Source organism: Gopherus evgoodei, chromosome 7, assembly GCF_007399415.2.
Source record: "Gopherus evgoodei ecotype Sinaloan lineage chromosome 7, rGopEvg1_v1.p, whole genome shotgun sequence".
Taxonomy (NCBI): domain Eukaryota; kingdom Metazoa; phylum Chordata; order Testudines; family Testudinidae; genus Gopherus; species Gopherus evgoodei.
The window spans coordinates 11,741,495-11,760,712 of record NC_044328.1 but is presented as its reverse complement, the minus strand read 5'-3'; the positions used below and the strand labels follow the sequence as shown (position 1 = coordinate 11,760,712).

General features: G+C 39.9%; 1 protein-coding gene across 35 annotated transcripts in view; it reads right to left on the bottom strand.

Moving 5' to 3' along the window:
• TCF7L2 (transcription factor 7 like 2) overlaps positions 1 to 19,218 on the bottom strand; it is a 202,709-nt gene that overhangs the window by 24,395 nt on the left and 159,096 nt on the right. For 29 of the 35 annotated variants that reach the window (XM_030568576.1, XM_030568583.1, XM_030568590.1 and 26 more), the window contains exons 5-7: positions 6,299 to 6,431; positions 3,863 to 3,965; positions 953 to 1,039 (exon numbers count right to left, since the gene is read on the bottom strand). In XM_030568576.1, the coding sequence (XP_030424436.1) occupies positions 953 to 1,039; positions 3,863 to 3,965; positions 6,299 to 6,431 (323 nt within the window). Of the gene's footprint in view, positions 1 to 952; positions 1,040 to 3,862; positions 3,966 to 6,298; positions 6,432 to 15,828; positions 15,967 to 19,218 lie in introns of those variants that run through there. The other 6 variants (XM_030568560.1, XM_030568587.1, XM_030568565.1 and 3 more) reach the window with 2 other exon arrangements.

The window sequence follows — 19,218 nt, the reverse complement described above, 5'->3', positions numbered from 1 at the left end:
TTTTATCCACTGTATCAACAAGTGAACGTTCTGTTATCAAGTTTATTTATTTCTTTAACACATACCGAGTGTTTCCCCACTCACTCTCCAGCCCTGGCTACAGGTTTCTGTTACTTAAGGTAGGAGTTACCATTCTCTACTCAAATCTTCCTCTGTACTGTAACCTGCATGTATTAACTGCAGAGACGTAGGCGAGGGGCGAGCGAGGGAAAGAGATGTAGAACGTTGCTATGTAATGCATGCTAATTTAATTATGTGCCATCATCAAAATGGATTAGCTGTTTCAGCCCATCAGGAAAGTCTAAACCTCCACCGATTTAATTAACCAGACTGAAAATCAGATGAACAGAAAATAAAACTATCATTAGGAGCAATTAGTGATTACTTAAACATAGTGCTGCCAACCAGTTTGTAAATAAAACTAGCAGCCCCTAGAAAATTAGCTGGAATTAATTGGAGATAGGGAGGGGGAGAAGTATATACTTCTAAAGCTTTAGAGGGTCAGGGAGATACTTTTATGTTGACTACTAGTGTTTTGAGCTCTGGAATGGGGAAAAAGCACAATAACCTTCCTTCCAACTCAGCCTGAATAACAATAATACACCCGCACCCTCCCCTTCTTACACAGAGCACTGCTCTGGATGATAGCCACTGAGAAAGCAAAACATGTCAGGACTTCTCCTTGCTTTTTCAATGTCATGGACTACTATATTTTTCAATTAGTTGGCTTCAAAAAACACAGTCTCCGCCTCCCAAACTTTGAAGTTCAATGGCTGTGTTGTGACTCCCTCTCTCATCAGATGGGACAAATCTGTTTTTTGCAAACTGGAAATGACTGCTTAACTAAATGCTTCCAGAAATGCATTTTCTAGATGAAACACACTTCTCTACAGAGAATGTTAAGAGGAGTTACGTTTGCCCTTGATTCAGGACCTCAGTACTTTGAACTCACCTTGACATGGAAGCATTGACAGTCAGAGCTGTTGGGTAGGGATGCCGGAATCCCCCTGTTGTGATTGGGTAAACTGGTTGACCTTGCCTGGAAAGAAGAAGGGGAAAAAATAGTGAGAGAAAGAAAAAAGGTTTAAAAAAAAAAAAACACCTTCTCTCTGCACAGTAAGCTTTATTCTCATTTGATCAGAACAAAAATCTTGGGGATTGTACAGCAAGGATCAAAGGAAAGAAACACAGAACAATTTGAATGCCATAAATCTGATAGGAATGGCTAATTAAATTTTATAACCTCTGCTTATGTCAATAGAGACCCTCTCCCCAAGCTGAAACTAGGTGTTTTGTTGTAATAATTAAAGGCGAAGTCTCGCTTGCTTTAATGGAGCCATCACACTAATTGAGGGCTACACATCCAAAGGAAAACAATAATGAATGTAAATTTATACCAAAATAAAGTACAGTGAATCAAAGGACTTCAGTTGCGCTTTGGGCCTCTTTCGGTATTTAGATCTCGGTGAGAAAACATTAAATTAACAGAGCTTAATTTGTAGCCTTTTGTCAGATTAACAAGTGTTGACAAGAGTTACCGGGGGAGAGTCCCCAAGAAGTATTGTGGGTAACCAGTAGACAATCACACCTCATTACAATAATTAAAAAATACAGCAACATGCAAAACAGCATCCTCATGAAAGACACACAACTTTTTCTGATTGAGATTTGTCTGTGCTGGCTAGTTCTTTTTATCTGTCCTTCAAATAGATATCAGCTCTGCTGGTAGGATACTTAATTTTGTTTTGTTTTTTAAGCATAACCCATTTGAGATAACCAGGCCAGTTTAGGATAGGTGGGTCCAGTAGCTGATTGTGAAACAAAAAAGGTAGAGCAGTTAAAATAAAAACCCTTATCTACCTTTGCTGGATGTTTGTATTATTGTTTAAACTAAAAAAGGATTTGTTTTTTTTAAATGATGGGATTATTGGTATCAACCCACAACAAAGGTCCCACAAAAATAATGTAAAAATTGTGAGTAGGTAAACAAATACAGCAGTGTAAATTGAAGATTTGGGTTGTAAGCCTCCTACCTGACATGCAGGTGAGTGTTTCCACGTGCATTAGGAAACTGGCCACCACATCCTGTGATTATAAGCACCTGCATATGGCAGACATGATCTAATGCCCAAAGGTGACATGTATGTCCACAAAATGCCAAGACACAATAAGGCTCTACTGGAAAAGAGATAAAAGGGACACCTGGCCATGGCTAAGAGATGAGGGGACTTCTATCCATTACTCCCTCACTTTAACTTTTTCAGTATTTGGTCACAAGCTGACTGTATTTATTTTATATGTCAGGAGTGTCATCTTCTTTATTGTACAAACCTCTTCCATTAAAATAAACAACTATTTCACAAGACTCAGGTGATGCCTGAGAACAATACAGGTTGGATGGACTAGCCACTGTGAGAAAAAAGGCCAGTGCATACGAGTGTGGGGCCTGCATCCTAAAGGTAAGCTGGCTTATTGAGCAAGAGAGAAATCGCCACATACATAAAAGGGATTTCGTTTAGACAGAACAATGCCTTGTGTTTCTGCTTCTGCTAGAGCTGTCATTTCTGGTGAAATTCACCCCTTTGGACAGGGCCAGCACAAGGGTGAACTTCAACCCCTCTTCTTTATAGTGTGAAGATCCCTTCATGCCCTGTAAGCGCCAAGCACCATAACCCTGTGAGGAGGGGAAGTGTGTGAAACAACCGCTCATGTGGGCTTCTGAGGAGGGATCACTGAATCCACATATGCATATCCAGTGACCAGGGACTCCTCATAGCTGGTATAGAGATCCACCCGCAATTCATGTCCTCAGGTCTGGGTGTATGTATGAATTTTATGGCCTCTACCCCTTACTCAGTTCCTTATATATATATACCATTTCCTCAAAGACAAGTGAACTTCAACCAATGTGGCTAGAGCAAATAACCTAGCGTATAATGCAGCACTCATGTCCTTGGGAAACTCAGCCTGAGATTCCCAATATCAGTGAGGCCTGAAATATCCTTTATATGTGAATAACACATCTTATGGCAATAAAAAATTATACTGTAATGCAGAGACCCTTTTCTTCCAGGACCTCAGTGCACTTTACAAACAATAATCAACTAAACTGTGGGCAAGGAGGTATTATAAACCCATTTCAGAGATGGCAACATAGAGGCAGCAGGTACCAATGACTCACAGCATTTTATCTGAGGGACTCCCATTCCCTACAAGTTCTACATGTGCAAAAAATAAACAAATGGACATTCCCCGTGGGTGAGTTTTGGGTTTTTTTTGGCCATCTTTAATCTGAACTAATTCATTTTTCTTGTCTTTAATAAAAATTCACTCCTGAGTTGCTACCTTTTCAACCAGATGTCATCCATTTCGCCAGCCAACATAAACTCTGCCCATCCCCACATGGAAAACAGGGACTCATAGTGTAGAAGAGCAATGCAGTTGTAATTACAGAGTTACATTAATGGTGACGACATTTAAAAAAAACCCAACCACTGAAACCATCATCAGCCACCACAAAATCAAACTCAGGGACTGTGAAAAATGAGACATCCAGCAAAGATGTATTTATAAAGTGTTTTAACAGAGAGGCTACGAATTTATGCCTCACGGGCCATCGGTTGGATAAAGACTATATATATGTGTAGTGATGCCTGAGTGTGCATGTTTGCTTAATACCATATGACTTAGTATCAGAGCCCCAGGTTTATTTAATCTTAATTGAGCAGTTATCAATTCACCCACATCATAAAGTGGCAGCTGGCAAATACAGTTATCTCAGTACATAAACACACTTATTTTTACATTAAAAATTAGACATGTCAAAAACCCAAAATGGAAATAAAAAAATGGAACTCCTTACTGTGGTACTAACCATCCTAGCGGATGGGGGATTTGCCCTACAGTGCCTGGTGATAACGGATAATAAGGAGATATATCCGGAGGATGCGGAGGCCTTGGAATTCCTAGGGAAGAGGAAAGTGAAATGGCATAAATATTGGGTCAGGAAAGGAAATAAAAGAGGGTAGAAAAAACATATAGGTTTCTATGCCGTGGTTATGCTAGTGATTTTGGTTACTAGTTCCAACAATTGGCCCACTGCCTTAACCTGTACTTGTCAGAATGGGCCACTTTATAGTGTAAACAGGGGAGGTTTGATCCTCTTGACCCTCTTGACCCTGCCACCAAAGACCATTATTAATTATTTGTATTACAATAGTCCCTACAGTCACATCAGAGACCCGGACCTCACTGGGCTAGGTGCTGTACAAATAGAACAAAAAAGACGGTCCCCTCCCACAATCACTCAGGATTTTTCTCTGAGAGGCCTGAAAGGATGGAGCCCCCAGCCACTCCCCTCCTTGTGCCCCATTCCGAGTAAACCTCCAAAATAAACCATTATATTTCTAAGCGGTTCCCACTTTTGGGTGAGCATGAGGCATTTGGTTTTGTGTCTCCACTCTACCCTAAAATCTTGAAGGTGAGAAGACAGAGTCCTGATAGTGCTTGATAAAAAGAAGAGGTGTGGGGATATTTTAGTCCTGTTGCCGTGCATATTCACAGCTAAAGGAATTCAGCTCCAAATATAAGGTCTGATCTTGCAACCCTTACCTTTGGAGTCAATGGGACTTCTGCAGGTAATGGTTACAGGACTGGGACCTTCAAATAGTATGGCAGAAGCAGAATTAAAACAGAGAGCATTAAAAGGAAGGGGCACTGCATTCATGGCTGAAAAGTATTTTTTTTAAATCACCCAGGAAGCTTTTAATCTCTAAATTAAATCTCCCTGTGTGACATTTTCATGCAGACGCTGCATTTTCTCCATTACAAAAACCAAACAGATTAACTGAGCTTTAACCATACAGTGAGCTATTTGCACACTTGAAAGAATGTTCACAGAAGAAAAGTAAACAGTCTGCAGACGTTAATCATATGTTTTACGATAACCATTTGAAAGCTATTCCCTGTACTGCCATTATTTAAATGAGTGGTTGACTATGCCATTCACTTTACAGGGATGGCTAGACGGCTCCTTTTAAGCCATGCAAAGTTAGCATTAAGTACAATTAAAAGGAAGCCCCAGCTGCGGTGTGTAAAGTGAACAACAGCTCATAGTGTACCAGTTCATTCACGAGCTGGGGTTTAGATAATTTATCTGCATATGATAGAGCAATTCTTTTGACAAACTCTAACACGTATTCACTGTTTCAAATTTGCCTTCTAATTAACTAGCAGGGATTTGGATTAACAAAACAAAACATTTGCCACTGAGAACTCTATGGAGGCTGAAGAAAGGAAGACAGACACTATCGGTATCAGGACACGCAGTAAAACACTCATGGCTGGCCGGGGTCAGCTGACTCTGGCTTGTGGGGTGCGGGCTCTGGGGCTGTAAAACTGCAGTGTAGATGTTTGGGTTGAGACTGGAGCCTGGGCTCTGAGACCTGCCGGCCTTGTGGGGTCTTGGGGCCCAGGCTCCAGCCCGACCCTGAATGTCTACACTGCAGTTTTATAGCCCCATGGCCTAAGCCCCCTGGGCCGAAATCAGCTGACATGGGCCAGCGGTGAGTGGTTAACTGGAGTATAGACATATCCTATATGACATCTGTGGGGTCACATGTTAAACACAGACCTCCTTTTTTAAAGTTAGAATAACACGTAAATTCTATTCTGCTAAGACCAGTAAATCTAGGCAGGGTTTTATATTGCTCTATATTCAAGAAGATTGCTCTTCAGGGTGAACTGAGACTTGGGTAGACTTACATTTGGGGAAAAAAAAGTTGCAAGTGTGCAGATGGAACAAAAGCAGCGTGGGTGGATGGAAATTCAACATTATAAGAGAAAAATGGCTGAACCTCTGACACAGAAACAATGGGTTTTGGGGAATCAGAGAGATTCATTTTGAAACTGACTGCGACCTACCACCTTTAAAATTCCAGCTGCAATTTTGTAAGTGCAGATCACAGAATGAACATGTTTAACTCCTTGGGTTGCTCCGGCAAATCAGGCAGAGATCGAAATGTGTATTATTTGCTCCACCTCTGCTGCACAGAAATACAGGCTTAGATGACTGAAGGCCCAGTGTTCCATGTGCAGTTTCTTGGGCTTTTTATGAAAACTTAGCCCAAAAGGTTTAGATCTAAAGCGTCACTAATTTAGGAGAGTGATTCAAAAGCAAATTGGATTCTCTCAGTATATTTCACAACCATTTGCCACTGCAGCATGGGAAATTCACCCCTCAAAACAAACCACAGAGATGACTTTCTCCAACCCTCTCACAACCAGACTCCCCACCTACCTGTTTTTGGATCTACGTCGGTTGGTAAATGTGGAGGAGGGTTTCCTGGTGTGAAATGCTCATTGCTGTACGTGATAAGCGGCGTGAGAGGGTGTACATGGTGTGGGTGCTGCACAACTGGCACTTTGTTAGACTGTCAAAAGAAAAAGAGGATGTAGGGGAACACCCTTTGTTAACAATACTGCACACTCATCCCCCATAAAGCCTTCGGAATTATCTAAAGAAATGTATATTGACAAGAGTTGTAATATGATTCTTATGTTTTCCCTCCGTGTTTCTGGGGCAATTCCCCCCCCCCCATCCTGTTCACAAGTAAATGGGTAAGAATCTTTCTTTATTCTCTTTGACCCTTTGTGCTCCCTATCGGGGTAGTAGATTTTTTTTCTTACGACTCCTCACGCTTCACCTCTGTGATACATGCAAGCTCTTCAGTGAGCTGCTGACGGAGTCCCCCAGTTTAATTAGCAAGAGACCCAAATGCTTAGTGACCTGAAGGTCTCTCTCTTCTCTCCCAGCTACCAGTCTACATTTTACACTTTTTTATAAAGAGGCTGCATAAAAAGTCCTCATAATTTTGGAGTATTCCCTTCATCTGGCAGCACTAAACTGCCAGATGAACACCTGCATATTTTATGCATATTATAAGAGACCTGACTAATTATCAATTCAACAGATAGCACTAATCAGTTAACTGGATACTGATGAATTGTGCTACTAAAACATGCAGATTTTCAAATAACGGCAGGAATGCAGATACAGACGTTGAAATGAAAAAGTCACTTGGCCAAAAAGAAATAAAATCCACAAAAGTCATGCAGGTATATATCATGAGATTTTTCTTATGTTTTCATAAGTGGCAAAATTATTCTCTCTCTTTTTTTCCTGAAGAAAGAAATACAGAGAGAAAGAAAGAGCGGGTTGAACTGTAACTTACCCTTATAAGATCACAAAGAAAAAATTAAGCTGAAACAAGTGAACTACTGGACCATTTATTGCAAGTAATCCAATTGCAAAAAACCCTATTCCCCACAGAGGATTTTCACTAAAATCCTACAACAGGGACATTTAACCAGATTAGGTACCAGCAAAGATAAAGAGGCTAGTATTAGATGATGAATGGATTAGAGTCAAGTTTCATTTTAGAATGTGTCTTCATTTCCTTTTATTACTTTCAGTAAGGAACAGCTTGCATTAACATCAAGTAAAAGGAACCACATTAAGTGATACTCCAGCAGCGCCCACTAGCGCCACTACAGTTCAGGGTCTGTCAGTGTTTTCATTCTAATCCCCTTTCCTGAAGGGCACTAGAATTCAGAGGACTGAAACTTGCCGGTACAAGTTGTCAAGCAGATATTTTTCCCCAGCGCTGTATTAAACAAAATATTACTCGAGCTCAGTCTGATCATTTTGTGCATCTCTTAAAAGCACATCTATTTTTATTCCCAACTTTTGTTAAAGGGTGATACTTTCTACAGGAGGAGGGGAAAAAAGCATACTGAATTTTTGAAAAGTACTACACCTCTCAAATGCAGGTTAATTTATAATGTTATCTTCTATTGGGGACAGATTCAACTGATAATTTGTGAGCTATTTTCCATAACTTTTGCTTCATTTTTATTTATTTTTTAATCTCTTCATGCAGTGGCACACGCCAAATAGTAGCTGTGTGACATAGATCATGGCTAGTATGTGAAATCCAGTGCTGCCAATTCCAGTGTATTGTGCTCGCAGGATCATAGGCATGTCATACAGACTACAATGCTGACCACAACAATTACTGTGCTTTTATGCCAGGGCATCCGAGGGCTGGATTTGGCCCCTTATGTGAAAAAAGTCAATTGAAAAAGCCTAACAAAGTTCTGTGTTCTTCTAAACCATTCATCCCTTCCTCTTGCAAATTATTGGCTATCTTCACACTGAGGCAAGACCCCTCCCCCTTCTTTTTTGATCTGCTAAATTCAGAATATTAAATATAATACAAATGCAGAGAAATCTAGGTTGGCTGTAGTGCAGTGATACAGTTCCGACGTTACTTGAAGACAGACACTGATTGGTGGTGGTTGGTTTGTTCTTTATTTTTTATTTTATTTTATTTATTTATTTTTTTGCCTGTTTAAGATGCAACTGTAATTTCCCCATCCTCCCCAAATCCGCTCCTCCCTGTCCCCGGCCTCCTCCAGCATGATCACAGGGCTGGGAAGAGCCAAAGGCCCAGATTCTATAAACCCATACTTGCATGAGTCGTCCCTTTGACTTAAGAGGGACCCAGTTGCATGTATGAAATCTGTTCACCTGAGGAAAGGTTTGCAGGCTCAGGCTCTGACTTCTGTTCTTTGTTGGCAAGGTGTTAAGTAAAATGATAATTTGTCTCTTCATGCTTGACTCACGTCATTTTGCAGAGGTGTTGCATGGGCTCTTAGAACATCAAAGCAGTGGGTGGTGGTTTCACACAGTTTACATGCACTGTCAGAGCCAGGCCACCACAGGGGCTGATAAGTATGCAACGCCAACGTTCTTTGATTTTTTGTCAGTTTGTCTGACCCTCCAAAGTTGTTTCTTCAGTAATTTTTTTTTTTTTTATTAATCAGCTTGGGTTGTTTAGTGGTTTCTATCAAAAAATTAACCTTCTGTAAAAGCCATACCTTATTTTGTTAGCATACTGGGATCTGGCTGAATGCTTTTACAACCTGTTATCTAGCAGTGCCCTTCCAGTTGCTCTTCTGTGCCACTCTTACCAGCCGCACCACGGGTTACCCAAAGATAAAGATTCACAAATCTCTTGGCCAGTGATTCCCTCTTGTCAGGAATTATAATTCTTTGTGATCCATAGTTTTCAGACGGTTGCTTTGCACAAAATGTCACATGGCGCTGCATGGAGAAGCCCGGTAGTTTGGACAATATCTGTCTCTTTGGACAATACCTAATATGACTTATTTGGCCAAAGTTTTCAGTATTGCCAAACTTTCCCAGGATAGTTCACTCTTAAGAACTGCCAGTTATGCATAAACCAACTAAACAAGCCAGCCTTAAAAAGCAACATTACTGAACTATATTAAATAAGCGTCCTTGAAAAACAGCACAAGACAGGATTATGTTTGTGGGCCAGGGCAGGTTTAATGTTGAACTTGCTTCTCTCGTTGAAGTCAATGGGAGCCTTTCCTGAGTCACAAGTGCTGTCCCTAACACTCCCCAATGGCTATAACCCGGTGTATCATAAAAGTTACAGATAGTAAAGACCTACTAGATCATTTTAGCCCATCCCCCTCTTGACAATGCATGATTGCTCTCTGTAGTGTATTTTCTACTACTTTGCCCAGGAGAGTTTAAGACATAAGATAAAAGCCATTCTGGGAAAATGGAATTTTTTTTCTGGAAACAGCAACTTTAAACATCGCATTCATGGTATGACACATGTGAAAAGTGGAGCTGTACCACTACACACAGATTAGCAACAATGTATGCAACAGCAGGAAAAAAACCCCAAACTCAAAATACACATCTACAGCGTTCCAAGGACCCTGCTATGAAGCCCCTCCTCCCCCGTTCTTCTGAAGCAAGGTATTTAGTGCTTTGGATCGAAGGGGGGAAGAGGACAAAATACAAATTACATCACAAGTTTGTTTTTCTTGACTGGCTATGCCTGATGCAGGAAAGATGAAATCAGACCCACGTGGAATCAACAACTTAATCTCTACACAGGAATCTGATAATGGTTTTGGAAATGCATAACCAAAGATGACTCAAACCATAACTGAACCTTCAGTATTAAAAAGCAAAGCTGAATTGTGGACTGAAGTGGATTGGGGAGACATGCAGGGTGTGGGGATGTTAAAATGGGTGTGCGTTAAATGCCGACAGGTGACCCCCAAAATAATCTGAATAATTTCGGTGAAACTTGCTGGCAATTGCGTGTGAAATCACTGTGCATTAGTCTTTGCTGCATGGTAACGACATTAAAATGAAAGAGCTATATATGTGTGTAGAACCGTCTGCCATGAAGGTAACACATCCCTCCAATTAATATTTTAAATCTACTGAAGAAGCTAATATAAGCTGTATAATGATTAATAGCTCCTCAGTCACTAAAAACACCCAGCCCTCTAATCCTTGCCTGTCCGACTGAGAACATAATAATCACACTTTGTTCATTTTACTGGAGATGCGAAAATAAAAACGTATCATAGGAAGTTTCTGTTACTGTAATTCCTGTATATCAGGGCATAGTTTGACTCAGGTGATTAAAACTTGGTATATATTCAAAGTAATGTTAACATGAACACAGAGAAAAGTGTAGCACAGAAAACAAGAAATCTATTGTGCCAAGTTAATATGGCATATGTAAAAACGGATACACAAAAAATACAAAAAACACAGAAAATTCCTTAAGACACTAAGGAACTTGGATTGTAGCTGTTACATTGTTTGATGCAGAAGTCTTTCTTGGCTTAACTACCAAGCCAGGCACCCTAACCTTGAATCTCCCTTGTTTTCTTAGTCAATACTCGTAATTATACATTGAATAGCTAACGATGGAGGGCAAAAGGGGCTTTTTGCAAGAAGCAAAGCTTAAAACCTTCCCGTTCTATACACACAGTTCCTGTGACTACAGTGTGGGGAAAGACCCCCTTGGCTGACCCCTAACCTTTCAAGTGTTCTTTAAGCGTCAAGTTCTGCTAGCCTGCAGGAGATGTTCTGCCACCATCCTAGACACTCCTACCCACCCCCTATAGTGTTCATAATTTGGAACGTGGCAAGTGAAAGATTGATTAGGCACTTATATCCAAGACCCCCCACTCTTCCTCCACTATGGGTGACCTAAGAGGAATGAAAACTTGCCATTCACCTCTAAACCTATTAATCAACAGATAGTGAAAACAAATGGAGCTATATCTCTGCCTGTCTTTTTTGCCATGTCCTCCTTTTCAATACTCCTCTATTGCTTTCCCTTTCTGCAGAAGAAAGATGGGGTCTGAAAGTGCCCTTATGAGCCTAGTACAATAAAACAAAAGCAGCACAGAAGAGGGTTTGTCAGTCTTCCCCCCTCCGCCAGGGTGGATGCAGAAGATCTACAGTGGTCTTGAATTACGTGGCCCTCCCAGGGACTGCTCTCTCTCCACCAGCTAAGGGTACTTATTCAGGACCAGTTTACATCAAAAATAGGTGTATACCTGGTTGCCTGAGTGTTCTCCAGGTGCTGCTGTTATAGCTATGCTGATTGCAACCAGTAAAACATTAACAGAAGTTAACAGCTGCAGACAGCCAGTTAAAGAGTAAAGAACTGTCTTTGCTGAAGGTTGATCTCTGATTGGTCTTACACAAGGGTGAATCTTTTTATCAGGAAACTAGATCAACAGAAAAATTCTCCCAGGATTTCAGCGTGCCCAACAAATCAGACCACCTGTAGACAACTGCTACTGCCTTCTTCCCCATCTTCTTCAAAATGATCAAGTAACAGCTCTTGCTGGGCACTGTTAACTTTCACAAGGTAACATCAAACCCAAAGTGCCTTAACATCAATAATTCAGACTGATTTCAAACAAAACAAAACACACACATACACACACACACACACTAAACTAAGATTAAAAAAAAAACCAAAAAACAACACAGATGGAGAATTTCCTTTAGGAATAAAGATTTAAGTCAGTTCTGCTTAGGCTACTAACTGGACTTGGAATGTTTCTCTTCTTTTTTTTTAAGAATGTTTTCACACCTGACTAAGCATTTGCTCCTGAAATCTACTTCCCCTTGCCCCATTATAGCAAATACAGTTGCCTGAGCCCTTTCGCAGTTTAACGTAGCTCATTTCTGCCTAAGGTCCTGCCCTAAGCTAACTGCCTATTGTAACAGAGGACAAGGCCTCTATTGATAATCAGAACTCTCCCTACTAAAAAAGGTCATTTTCTTCCTTCACACAAATGATGACAGAAGCACAGGCAACCATGTGTAGGGACAATACCCCCCACAGACAGTGCTTGACAAAACCCAACCCCCTAACAACCCCCTTCCCCCCCAAACCACAAACACTCTTGCACTTCTAACTGCTTCCTCTCTCTCTCTCTCTCTCTCTCTCTCTCTCTTTCAATGGCTTCCTCGGAGCTGCACAATTATTCTAACAAACAAGGGCCTACCTGCTATAGCACAAACCAGCCAGCTTTCCAAAATCTGGCCTACCCCGAATTTCTCAAACAAACACAAAGACAGCTTCCTGGCTTGTAACGCTCCGCAAGTCACTTAAGAAAAGTGAATTCTTTTTTCCTTTTGAACTCCTCTCTGAGTTTTGAAACATCACATGTTCACTAACCCCTCCACACTCAACATTTTCTGCATTCTACCTATAGGAAGAGGCATTGAAAGGAAGGTGTGGGGGGAGGGGGTCTCTAAGATTCGCAGGAAATTTCCACTTAAATTCGCAAAAAGGAAACCAAACTGGTGACAATTACAAACTGGCTACCTTGCATGCCTACCTACTGCTTGTTATGTATTATACAGAACAATTTAAAATATTAACAAAGCCTTTTTATTTTTATTTTTATTATTATTAATAAAAGAAGAACTGTAGTGCTGATCTCGCTTTTAAAGCTGGCTGGGATGCTAATTTTCCTTTCGCAGAAGTTAAAAAAATGAGAGTGAAAAAATGATATATGGGCTTTTAAAAGGTAGAGTGCTATAGTTCCTGGGCCATGTGAAGTTACAGTAATGCCAGGTCAGAAGAGAAAAGTGCCTGTTCAGACAGAGAGTAGAATCTTTAGAGGTCCTTCAAAAACTGCTTCCCATAAAGTTTATGAAAGTCAATTTTTGCCTCGTTCATTATCAATTTTTTATCAATAGAAGAGAAAGCCTTCGGTTGCATTTCTTCTACCAAATCTTTACAACACTTGAACAAATCAGCCACCCCCGTGTGAGTGAGTCGTGGCCTACACAAATCCAGACTTCTCTTACCATTATGTTACTGCATCACAAAATTAGAACCAATTAGGTAAACAAGAATATTTCCAATATGAGCGCCACTGGCTAGATGCTTGGTTTCCTGAAGTTTGAGGCAGCTGAGAATATTAAAAAACTTTAAACCAAAGACCATTTCTTGTATCTTAGCATGAGAGAAAGAGGATACATTGTTCCTTTCCCAACTTGGTAAATATTCTTCACCCTTTTCAAATACCGTAGTTGATTCCCAAACAGACACGATCCGCTTTAACGGTGAGCAAAGAAAAGGAATAGCATAAGGGCCAGAACAGGAGGAAATGTGAATCACAGAGGCTAATGAAATTGAAACAGGCATAACAGAAGAAAAACACAGATCCTAATTTAAGGATGAGAAGGGGTGAGAAAAGAAATCTATGGATCAGAATTCAGAAAAGGTGGGGAGGAGGTAGAAGGGACTGAACAAATGGGTGATCATGCAACTACCTTATGTCAATTTACTTAGCACGAATAACTTTTAACATAACAGTTCCAACAGTACAGTGATTAAGCTTTTACCCACCGCATAGTACTGTGTCTCTGTAACTGCCACATCATATGGAGTTTCACCTCTTACATATAAATCACACATAGTTCAGCACTAGGCATATGCTGCAGGAGAAATCACTACATTGATTTTGTATAGAGATCATACTTGTATCTAAAGCGACAGCCAGAATGTAGGTTTTATCTTAAAAAGCCCAGTAACTTTCTTAAAATAAAAGGAAGGACTTGTGTAGATATCCTTATGCATTTTTGACTATTTCAGTAATACCAAAATGATTAAAGCATTAATGCAGATAAAGATGAGTTAAATAAACATGATGTCACATTTCTTTCAAAATACAGAATTCACAGATCATGATGTACTGCACTGTGGACCCAACATATAGCATTATTTAATGATAATATCTGACTGTACCAAGTGACAAAACTTCATCTTCAAAACACTTCAATTTTTAACTGTGATCATTGCTTATGTGCTAAAAATTTTACGCAATGCAAGAAAACAAAGGAGTCATAAAAATGGCCTGAAATTAAGCTCCGATCAATTATTTTTAAGACACTAAATGGTTACATAAATGTGCGTTGGATCAAGTATGTTCGAATTTGAACACACACTAAAATATCGTAGAAGGAAAGAAATTAATTTATACAGAACTCTCAGGCCTTTCGCCCAAACCCCAATGAGAGCTTTCCCTAAAAATACAAGCCAAAGGGCTTTTTCACTAGTCTCACAGAAATTGTGTTGTGAAAGAAGAAAGATATGAATAACTATCATTTTCACCACTGGAAGAGAATATACACCTTTACAACACTTAACTACACCAAGACTTTGTAGAAGAAAAGGCAATAAATCCACTATCAAGGGCAAGTCATCACCGCCTCTACTCCAAAGGCATAAAATAACTCCCTCTTCCTAAAGATAGTGACAATACAGCAGACAGGAAAAGAAAACTTCCTGTGAAACTGGGCTGCTTTCTAAAAACACTAACTGTATAATTTCTCTCTCTCATGTATAATTAAGGAGAACGTACAACTGGTTAAATTGGCTGGTGTACTTTTTATAATATATACTAATATGAGAAAACAACTGATGGAGTTCTTTTGATTATGAATATAGAAACACTGCAGCAAGGCACATTCTACTCTGTTTTATAGTTCAACAAAAACAAATTTCTTCTTTTATCACTGAGTAAAGAATCATTTCTATAAGGACTTCCTAAAATGCGCATCTTACACACCCGGGCTATGTTTTCGAAGAATCCTTTCCTATAAAATGTAAATGCCTTTTACAAATACAACAAAAACAAGGGATTAAAAACCACTACACAAATAGTTTTAATGCTTTCCAAAGAAATTTAGGCTCATTCTTATACCTCAAGTGTTCAATAATGTCATTTCCAAAACTCCTAATTGTTATACACCTGCCAGGCTTCAAATCAACCTTTTCCCTTAAAAACAAAGAATTTTCACATTCAGGGTTCTCAGGAAAAGAAATAACAGGACAGAATTCCTGAAAGCTTTGAACTAAAAACATGAAAAAGAAATTAAATGAGAGATATAGGGTGAAGTCATATTACCCGTGTGAATATCTTACTGCATATATAATATACACATAATACATTCATACTTTCCCCTTGTTGTTAAACATTGTTCAATAGCTTAACACACACACACACACACACACTAACCTTCTCTCCCCAAAAAAGAGAAAAGGAATTTTCTCCCTTTCCAAAACACAAAACAAAAATGGAGGGGGGGGGGTCACAGGACAACCCTCAGATCATCTTTGGATTATTGCACAGCTTTGTATGTGGACAGAGCCTTGCTTCACATTGTTTTGCAACTATTACAGCATTACAAAGTGTCACTGAAAAGTCATGCTACCACCACCCGTTAAAAAAACGCTCACTGTAAAATAAGTATCTAACAAAGGTCACAGCTTGAGATGCCTGCTTTATCTTTTTTCTCCTCGCACGGACCAGAATAAAAAAAAAAGAGTCACATAAGAAGTTCTGTGGTCAAGACTGAAAAGCGCGCACACGCAAAGAAGTGCTACTCACCCAGCAATTCAAATTGAGATGCCAGCAGCCGAACTGCTGGAACAGAGAGAACCCAGAGGCAAGCGCTCCTCCTTTACCACTCAAATCTTCCATTCCCACTAAAATTGCATCCCTCGGGTACATAACAGCTTTGTCTTCCCTTCTCTTAACCTCAAAAACTTTTTTCTTCACTGTCTAGATGTCAATTGTGCCGGCTTTGTATTATTTTCCTTGCAGCTTTTCTCTCTCTTTTTTTCTTTCCCTCCCCCCACCCTTTCACTTAAAGTACTGGAAAAGCTGTCTTAAAAAATCAAGATGTCTCCAGTTTTTTGGCCTGGTGCTTTCTGAATGCTCAAAATCCACTGTCATGTTGGCTGCGAAAAGTGTCTTATTTCTAAATTGTCAGCTGTGGATATCAAAATTTAGAAAAACCTCCTCTATTTTCTAATATACCACTTCACCATCCTGCCAGGGAGGGGGTTTGTGGAGGGGAAGACTCATTTTTCTGCTCAGGTATGCCTGCTAAGGACAGCTAAAAAAGCAGTTACCTTGGAAATCAATGACAATGTTACTACAGCTCAGGTTGTACAGGTACCACTAAGTGAAGCAAGGAAACAACGGCTGGTCGTGAGGGAGCATGATCAGCTAAGTGTAGCAAGCAGTCACTTTATCTACAAGATTGTCATATCCCTCAAAACAAATTTCCTAGGGCGAGAGCTATGAAATAAAAAACTATATTTTCTTGTCACTGTAACACAAAAATGACACTTTATAGGTCCTTGCCATTAGCTCTCGTCCCCCTCCCTCCTTCCAGTATTAGAGATTTTTTTTAAACTGACCCCCACTGTAGAAGACAAATGCAAGAGGAGCTTTCCGTACTGCTGGAGTTTCAGCGTCTAAAGAAGTTCACCACAGTTATTGTATTTTCACAAGCTGCCCCTGAGCAAGGACCAAAAGGATTCCCATATATCATCAGTGAAATGAACAACAGTGACAGTCTCCCGACATCTTGTAAATTCGCCAAATAGACTATTATTGCCCGATACATAGTCACCTAAGATGGATAGTTGCAAGGACTGTATTCTAAATTTGAGCTGAGTAGCAAGTACAATCCACAGTGGCCAGTTCACCAACAGTAATTTCGGTCAATTTCATTACATTTTTTTAAGTTGCATTGAAGTTTAACCACTCTGCAAGCAAACTCCATAAAGGAGATATCACCCACCATCCTTAGTGAATGAGATCATTAATGCAGAAAGACTCTGCAGATATTGAAAGCTACCATCATCATGTGGGATTTACACCTTTGGAGTAGACATGAAGAAAGAAGAAATGCAAACATTTATTTCCCTATATATAGTATGATGACTCACACACAGTTTGCTTTTTATTTTTATTTTTTTAAATTAAGACACTGTTTCATGCAGCGACACCTTGAATAGCTCCAGGTTTATTTTTGTGATGTATGTTTTTAAGCAGTGGCTTAATCTGCAATGAATATGGATTAAAAAAAACAACAACAACAAAAAATCCAACACCAAGAATTTGGAAAGATTTAAGGGAATATAATCAACAGAGAGAGAATTCTAACAATTTTCTTTTCTTACTACCACCCATTCCCCCTTTTCTATATTTATCTGGCCTTCTCGTGCAAAGCGCCAGCCAGCAATCTTTAAGGGCCTTAACACCAAAACAAAACCCCGCAATTTCCCTTTACATGGCAATAACAAAAGCAACGAGACTCCAGTTTGACAAGTATAAAGCCCCAACAACACAGCAACTAATTGCCTTCCCTCCCTCTATTCACAGCGGCCACCACACTCCAGCGGTTGCCTTTGTCACACGTGCAATTTCTTAAGTAAACCGAAAGTTCTCTTGCTGCTGATGGACAGTTCCCAATCATTTAGCAACAATAACTTATAAGATGCAGCACATGGGATGGGCTTTAAACTAGAAATTTGCTTTCTGGTTCTTCCGAAAAGACAGGAGGAACATGGAAACAACATGATGAGCCAGCACATCCCAGACCTCCTGTTTCCACCCCCTCTCCTTAAACAGCTCACGAATCTAGTAAGTTTCTTCAGAATAGCTCCTGCCTGAACTTACTAATGACTCAACGGGCTCAGTGCTCCGGCTGGGATGTCCTGCAACTACGTTTTCCAAAATGTTAGGGAGTGAAGCCCTAAGTGAAAAGGAAATATAACGAAATTAACGAAATGATCAAATGTTAGAAAAAGTAGAAGAATGAGGCAGAAGCCAGACCCTCCTCTATGAAAGTATGAAACTCTCTCCTTAGCATGAAATTGCAATCACACCGGGGAAGGAGAGACCAAACAGAGCTAGATCCAGAACACAGATGCTAAACTGAAGTTTGATATTTATGGAAAGAGAGGGGAAAACGCATGGCATGACATTTTTCTAAAAAGTACAAACCAAACCAAAAACCTTTTGCTTGCTCAGACAATGTTTTGGTAGAGGGAAACTGCTCTGGTAGTTTAACCTTGAGGAGGGAAAGAACAAAACATAAATGCCACAAACATTGTGCATTTCCAAGCTAAATTAATACAGCAATATTTCCACCGATACAGGAGAAAGTTGGAAAAACACAAAGGCATTTTTATCTCCTAAAACTCCAAATGTAATATCATTAGCTATAAGTACATCAATCTTAAGTTATTTCAAACTGGCAGAGAACACACTGGAGGTTAAAGAAATCAAACATGCAAGAGAAATTAAAATACAGATGTACATTAACAAATCAAAGTCCCTGTCCTCCCAGCACTCTTGTGAAAGAAGTAAAAGGTATAGCTTACCATTTACAACAGTTTTAATCAGGGTGCTTCACGCTGCCTGGTTTCAAGCATGCTGCCGTTTGGTATATTAACGTACCTACATGATGTGCAATAACACTGCAGTTGGTTGATCCACTGGAGGGCAGCACCCTACCTAAACCATTCACAACTGAGCTGCACTGAACAGATAAACACACACAGGAGCCAGCTCTACAACGCCAGCTCTTCAGAAAAGATGCTCAAGTTCAGTCCCATTCATAGAATTATCTCGCTTGGTAGGGAAGGACACAATAACTTGCATCTTCCCCCCGATTCAATAACAATCCGCCAAAAAAGGAGGGAAAAAAGGGGGCAAGCTCTTTTTTCCCCTCAACCCCGTACTCAGTCAAAAGAACAAAAGCTGAAATTTTGTTTGCCGACTTGGCAAATATAAAGGCAATCTCGATCCTCCAAAGAAGTTCACCTAACTTGGTGAAAGCAGGGCTTTGCAGTTCTCCGGTGAAATTAAGCTTTAATGGCTATTTGATTCCACTCAATGAGGAAAAAAAATCTATTTAAATTTGGGTAAAGTTAGAAGACCATTCCGCTGTATATATTTTTGCCAACTAAAATTTCCCCA